General features: G+C 40.9%; 2 protein-coding genes across 2 annotated transcripts; both read left to right on the forward strand.

The window, feature by feature from the left end:
• Positions 1–849: 849 nt before the first annotated feature.
• Positions 850–3,036, forward strand: TM35_000065070 (surface protease GP63; the record flags this gene model as incomplete). Its single annotated transcript, XM_029023544.1, has 1 exon — positions 850–3,036. The coding sequence occupies one exon, from the start codon at positions 850–852 to the stop codon at positions 3,034–3,036; it is 2,187 nt and encodes a 728-aa protein (XP_028885568.1).
• A 2,217-nt stretch (positions 3,037–5,253) lies between these two features.
• TM35_000065080 (uncharacterized protein) lies at positions 5,254–5,583 on the forward strand (the record flags this gene model as incomplete). The annotated part of the gene is made up of 1 exon (XM_029023545.1): positions 5,254–5,583. One exon carries the CDS (start codon positions 5,254–5,256, stop codon positions 5,581–5,583), a length of 330 nt encoding a protein of 109 aa, XP_028885569.1.
• Positions 5,584–7,631: the final 2,048 nt, after the last annotated feature.

Below are 7,631 nucleotides of genomic sequence, written 5' to 3' on the forward strand. Positions count from 1 at the left end.
ATACTGAATTGAGATCTATACTGAATAAACAGAGTTAAAAAGCAGTGTGTTGTACATGTTACTTTCTCTTGGAAATGTGAGTAGTGCTCTTATAGATAGTGTTCTGTGTATGTGTTGTGGGTATGATAATTAGTACAAGGAGTGTTTTTGTAGCTGATGGAATATTTCATATAATCCCCTCTTCTATTATTTTATGGTTCTTCTGATGTGTATGATTTTCTTTTATTATGCTGTTGTGCTCCTGACATGGATGGGCAAAAAGAAAAAATAAATTATTATCAAGTGGAAGCCGTGGAAAAGTCAAATGCTTATTATAAGCAACTACTTCATTAATGTACTTGGAATTGCAATAATAAAAATAGTATATCAAGTGGAGTTGGTGGGTTAGTCAAGCATGAGTTACACAGTCTTTTCCTAATACAAGGACAGATCTGAACACATGGTATCATTCACTCTTTCCATGGGATCTTTCTATCTTTTTCACTTGTTTAAAGGCAGTACAGCACTCATTATTATGACTATTTGTTATTCTCTGAATTTCTTACAAACACCATAAAACACCAAATCTGCTCACAGTGCATTGATGTTGATACTGTTGGTATGTATGTACCACAAGAGGGTATATTGATATCTTTTCTTATTCTACTTTTGGCATAACTACTATTCTTCTCTTTCTGAGAGTATTACTGTCGATGTGTATACATGTGTTTAATTCTCTGCTAGATCCAATATAATATCTATTCATGCTTACCTTTTATTCTCCCCCTTTTCTTCCTCTTTTTTTTCTCTTTACTCTGTGTATACCTTAGCAAAGCAACACACAAACTAATATATTCACATCACTACAAAATGGAGAAACACTCCATGCGTCACCTACTGTGGACTGCACTGTTCCTGTTGTACTGCAGCTGCGGGTGTTTGGCTGCTGTTGTACAGCAGTTACCACAGAAAGGAGAAAATGCTCTACAGGCGTACACCGTCTCTACTCCTTCTGCTCCTAATGGTGAGGAATGGAAGCCCATCCGCATTGCTGTGTATACAAAATATGTGGAGGATGTGATGAACTATTGCATCGCAGAAAAGAAAGAAATACCATCTGAGTACAATGTACATCAAGGACTTAAAAACGATCTTGAAAGCCAGTTTAAACAACTCTGTGAGGGTGAGAATAAAATGACAACAAAGAGGATGCATACTCTTTTTAAGGAGGTCCTGCCCCAAGCCATTAAATTGCACAGGGATCGCCTTAAAGTGAAGCCAATGAAGGATAAACTGAAGCTATGGAAAGAGGATTATTATAACACCGAAAACATATTTGGAAAGTTTTGCCAGCAGTTCTTTGTTCCCGAAGAGCATGTGAAGGATGGTGTTTCCGATGCGGATTTTTTGCTTTACGTGCGTCTCTCGCCATATGGGCAAGACTCTCATATTTGCACTTATGAAGATTATACTAAAGTCCGACCGACATCTGCCCGTATCAGTTTTGTCCCGAAGGAAATCAACGCAACGAGACATTATATTCGTTTGGCTGCACGCAATATTGCATTTGGACTTGGGTTTGGGGAGTTCGTGGATGCCACCGCTATTGCAGGGAACCATAGAGTTTTCTTGAACGGCGGATGGAAGCAGGTCACGGTGGTGACCGGTGGCGCTCTGAAGGAGAAGATGAATCAGCAGTTCAACTGCTCCGAAACTGGGGGAATACCTTTGGATTTTAAAGACACAAATTATATCTCTCAGTGGGAGAGGCGTATCGCAAAGGATGAATTGATGAGTCCGTACACTGGTGAACCCACTGGAATGTTCTACACGGCACTGACACTTGCAGTGTTTGATACAAGGACCTACTACCAAGTCGATTTCAGCATGGCAGAACCGATGAGTTGGGGGAATCAATCAGGATGTGAACTCTTTAAAAGTAAGTGCCAAGATATCATCGAAAAAGACTTGGGGAACCTCTCCAAGACCTTCTGCAAGGAAAGTAAAGATGAGCCCACATTACAGTGCACTTCTGATCGCTTTGGTCTTGGTGTCTGCTCCAAGGACGACAACAAGAAAGATGGTATGCCTGCTGAGTACAACTACTTCAAAAAGAATAATATCAGAAACAGTGATATGATGGAGGGCTGTCCCATTATCAAACCCTTTCAAGAGACCATGTGCGAGACTGGTAATGAGACACTGATGCCTGGAAGTATTGTGAGCAATATGTCACGGTGTCTGGATGTGGAGGATCCAAAGTTCGTCGATGGAAATAATGGAATTGGTCTGAAGGTTCAAGGCATTTGTGCAAAAGTGAAGTGTGAGAATGACAAGGTACTTGTGCATTACAAGGGGCAGAATGATAATGGGAAAGAAAAATGGCATACGTGCGAAAATGATGGCCAGCAAATAACATTGGAGGGTTCAGTGTTCAGTGGAGGAACTATTATTCGTTGCCCCAAATACGCTGAAGTGTGCACGAAAGAGACGAATACTGATCTTCTTCCCGAAATTAAATACAATGTGGTTCAGGTGCCTGAGGATGAAGATCTTAAACAGGAGAAGAGAGAGGAGGAAGCCGAAGTACAGAGCAACTCCAGCACTAATCCGGAAGTAAGCGGTGGCGTGGCAAATGCTGGGAATGAAACGCCCACTACTGGAAAAGAGGAAAGTTCTTCAACAGTCCCTGATGTGAACGGCAGTTCCCAGCAGCCCGGTACTGCAACACAAAGTGTCATACAACACACAGAGAAAAATTCTACCAACGCTGAAAGTGACGGGAAGGAAGTACAGCATGCATCGAGAAGTCGTCGTCATATTGCTGATGCTACTGCTTCTCAATCCACATCTAATCCCAACGGCACTGAAGACCCAATACAGTCCCCAAACACTGTTTTGAATGGGACAACAATCACTGAGAGGCAAATAAAAGAAGAAACACTAAAACATACAAATGTAACGGTTATGTTCGGTACTGACAGCAGCACCGTCGTCACCTACATGGCCCCTCTTGCACTTCTTGTGTGTGTTGTTGGTTTTGTGATGGTTCCATGAGAGATCCATTCGTATTCAAAATAATAAACACATTTGCTTAACACGGTCCTTTGAATCGAATCCCATATACTGCAATGCATTGGCCGTTCTTTTTTTTTTTCAGCATTCTTCATTTCATTGGAAAATTTCTTTTAATTGTTAATGATTTTTTTTTTGCTATGATTTAATATTCATTTTCTGAAAATTTATAATTCTTCCTATACGCATTCTGCAGAATCCCACTGTTTGTTATCACATACAATGGAGTGCAAATATATGATGGGAAAGCGACGACAGTGTAAGGTGAAGAATAAAAATATACTTGAGTTTTTTATTATTGGTCCTTTTTTCTTTTTTTTTTGAGCATTCTTCATTTCATTGAAAAAAATCTTTTAATTGTTAATAATTTTTTTTTTTGCTATGATTTTAAATTCATTTTCTGAAAATTTATAATTCTTCATATATGCATTCTGCAGAATCCCACTGTTTGTTGTCTCATACAATGGAGTGCAAATATATGCTGAGAGAGCGACGACAGTGTCGGATCAACGATAAACATTTACTTGGGATTCTTATTATTGGTCCTTTTTTCTTTTTTTCTTTTTTTCTTTTTTTATTAAATGGAAATGTTCTGGCCAAGAAGTTTATGTTTTTCTGTAATTGTTTCTATGCTTACGTTTTTGTTGTGCTGTTTTTTATATGTGTTGCTGTTTTCATTTTTTATTTCTTTCTTTTCCCCAACCCTCTTAAGGAATGTAAGTAGTAAAAGCGATGGGTTAATGGTGAAGCTGGACTGTGCTCATTCTAATGGGAGTATACACCGCCGTGAAGGGCAATATTGGTAACTGGGGAATCACAGTCAAACGACAGCAGAAAAAGAAATACATTGAACAGCCCAATGGGGTGTGGAACAATAATAATGATGAAATGGGACAGTTATTTAAAGAAGAGGGAACAGAAGTATAGTGGATTGGATAATAACTTTCCATATGCACATACGTATTTATTTATTTATTCTGGTGTATTTGCATGTGAGAGTCTTTGATGCAACTGCAGTTGGTACTCTGCTTCCCTCCCCCTCCCACACATATATACACACACATTATCTCCTCATTGGGATACTGAATTTCTCAGTTGTGTGTGTGACACCTTGTTTCATTCACCTGACAGATGTTCTGCATATATGCAGCCATAAATTCATTTCGTACACTATTACTCATCCGATTGGGGTTTGCAAGGACATTTTGTTTTCTCTTTCTGGTGTCTGTGGTATTCTTGCAGATTGTGGTTCCAGATCGGCTGGTAATCAGTGAGGGTTTGTTTAAATGTTTTTTGAGCCTGTTACTGCACTCTCTCGTTTGTTTTGTATCTCTGCTCTTTTTTTTCCTTTCATTGTGATTTGTTGTTGCAGAAGTGACACTGCAATCAACAGAAAATCAAAAATACAGTGAGAGAAAAAGGAGTAGAAGTAAAAGAGAGAATGGAGTTTCGTTCAATTAACAAGAGATTGATATCACTGTTGAACAACATACACATGATGAGGTGATGCCTAGAGAGGGTTCAGAGTAATGAGTGCTGATCAACCTCCAGCAATGCAAACAACACTGTGGGGTGTGTGTCGACCAGGGTGAATATTGCACGCAACAGTCAAGAGAGAGAGTGTTACCGAGTGGGACTATATTCTCACAGTGGTAGTTAAACTGATCGACTTATTCCATTATTATTTTGAAAGCATAAACATTGTGGATTTCAATGAAAATAATGGGGTGGGTCTCTCTCTCTCTCTGTGTTGAAGGATTCGGTGTGGAATTGAAAAGAGCCATTCCACCACAGCTATTGACATGGAAGACTGTGGGAAAGAGTTCTGCACAGAAAAAAAAAATATAATAAATCTTATTCTTGGCTACTGGACCTCATCACACCCATCTCTAGGGAAAAGGGTGAGTGGGGAATGTTTTGTATTTATACGAACGAGTGAAGGTGATATTTGTGTGGCGAATTGCTTAGGAATGGCCTGGAGAAATCTTTTGGTGATCGTGTAGGGGCCATTTGGAAACCCACGCAATTTGCACAGATCGAGGCCCCTTGAATCAAGAGGTCTTTTTCTATTTCATAATGCCTCTTCTGCCAAGCGGTGAGTGGGTAGTAAAGAACATCACCCAGTGTTTGCGTGCTTCCCTTTTGGGATGGGCGTGTCTGTGGAAATAAACTTCCACTCCAAAAAGGAGAAGCATTTCCATGATTTTGGCGAAGAAGAATGGCGCACCCCCAAAGCCTGTTGAGGGTTTGAGTTTTTCCTTTCCCATTTCTCTACAAACGGATGGGCATGGATCCAGACATACAACTATTGCTCTCTTTTCTTTTTTTGGGATTACAGGGCAATTCCCTAACCCATTTAACGTTGCGTCCACTCTACGGTGTGTGGGGGCATATTCTTTTCCACATTGTAATGGAAGCAACAACGATGCCGCTATACTATGGTGTGACTCCTTTGGTGTGGTTTGTGTTTTTCACTTGGGTTGTGTTTTCTTGCGCGCGGGGTGCGGTGCAAGAAATAAAATAAAATAAAGTTTATGTTGCTATTTTTGTGAATAGTCAGTGTTGTTGTTCCTTTTCCATATTATTGCAGACTGATGATGATGATGGGAAGAGGGGTAGTACTGACGAAATGCAGAGACAAAAGTGTGCGTTGTCTGTTGCACTTTCGCCTCTCTTGCAGTGGTTTTCTCTGGTGCCTGAAGGGGAAAGGAGGGGAGATGGTGGACCTCACCAAGAGACCCTTTGTTAATGTTAACGTTTTTCTGCATGACGGGAGGGAAAATTATCAAAATACAACAGATATTCTCACTCTGCATGGTGGGAAAGTGTTTTAAACTATTCTGTTGCTTGCCACTCCCCAAGGGGCATATCTCTTGAAACAGGGGTCAAACTAATAAAAATATTTTCTGTTTCTCTCGTTGTTTTTTCTTCCACTTTATAGGCCCAGCAAAGAAGAAGGCAAATTACATTAGGTATGCTTTTGCTTGGTGTGCTCTCGTTGCGCCTTGAATCCTTTGGAATTCCAATGGAAATTATGAAGAAAAGATGAGGAATTGTTGGGGATTTGGTTCCCCTGCTAGTTTTATTTATTCCTCTTTTGGTGTTGGATGTTGTTTGGCTTCTTCACTCTTTTTTTGGGTGCAATTAATAAATGTGGTATGTGGCGGGTGGCCGTTGTTCTCTTCCCTCAGTGGAATTTCAAAAGGGTGATGCCATGATGGTTCCAACATGGATTATTGAAAGAGTGTGGGGAATGAATCCTATTCTCCTTCACAGTGTCGCTCTTTATTGTTGGGCGTGGTGTGCGGGGTGGTGACCCGGCAGGTCAGACCCCCGGCAAACAACGAAAAAAAAAGAAACGGGGGAAAAACCAAAACAATACGAAAAGCATGGGGTTTGGGATTTGGGAGTTGTGAAATAAAAGAAAATAAACGCCCAAAGAAAACACAAAACGGACACGCACTTCGACATTCCCCAGCGGCAAAGGAACTTCCCAACGACACGCGTGTTGGGCAGCGGGCTTTCCCACGAGCGCGGCTCTGGGGAACAGGAGTGTCGGAGGGGAATTGTTTTCTGTTAAGGGTGATGTGGGTTTTGGGGGTGAAAATTTGTAGAGGGAAACAATTGTTGCAATTTATTTGTTTTATATATAAACTCTGAAAGGGCAAGCGGAAATGATCGCATTTAGTTTGCTGCAACGCTAATGTCTATCACCTGCTCTCATGTTTTTTTTGTATTTCCATACAAACTGATAGTCCAAGTGTTTGCTTCGGTTGTTTCTCGTTTTTGATTCAATCGAGATCGTTCTTTTCGCGCCCTCCCACCACATCCCTGTAGATTTTTTTATTTTATTTTTCCTTTTCCATCCAGTTAGCCAGCATGCGCTTCTGGAGAATCCCGAAACCGTGGGCGCAGTCTTTACCACGTTGTCTTCCGGCCTCCGATCATGAGACTGCCCTTCACCTCATACAAATGAGCTGAAACAGCAGCAGCATTCTTCCAATGCCTTTTTTGCATTCATTTTTCTTGTTTGTTATTGCTTTGGCTTTTCGTTTTTTCCTTCCAATTTTTCCTTTGTCCTGCGATAAAGTTTTGAATTTTTTCTTAAGCCACGATTGTGTAATACCAAACGTTTTTTCATTATAATTAACATTGAGTGAACTGTCTAAAATGACTTATCTTAGTCCACAGTAAAATTTCACAACAAAAAGAAACATCAACGACGCCAAGCGGAGGTGTGTGCCGCATTTGTTTTGAAGTATGAATGAACCTGTCCGTCTCGCCGGATCTTCAGTTCTTTCTCTCCCTTTCTTTTCTCTTGTTCTTTAGCTCTTTTTCAAGTACCATTTTTAGAGACCTGACATCTTGTTCTTTAGCTGTTTTTCAAGTGCCATTTTGGGAGACCCGACAGTGGCGTCTGGGCGGTTAGGGGTTGGCCGCCGCGCCCCAACTTTTTTGGGTTTGCGGCAAAATGGGGGTGGGGGACAAGCCTCACTCCGGGTTAGGGTTAGGGTTAGGGTTAGGGTTAGGGTTAGGGTTAGGGTTAGGGTTAGGGTTAGGGTTAGGGTTAGGGTTAG

The sequence above is a fragment of the Trypanosoma theileri genome (genome assembly GCF_002087225.1).
Source record: "Trypanosoma theileri isolate Edinburgh chromosome Unknown TM35_Tth_6_V1, whole genome shotgun sequence".
Lineage (NCBI taxonomy): Eukaryota > Euglenozoa > Kinetoplastea > Trypanosomatida > Trypanosomatidae > Trypanosoma > Trypanosoma theileri.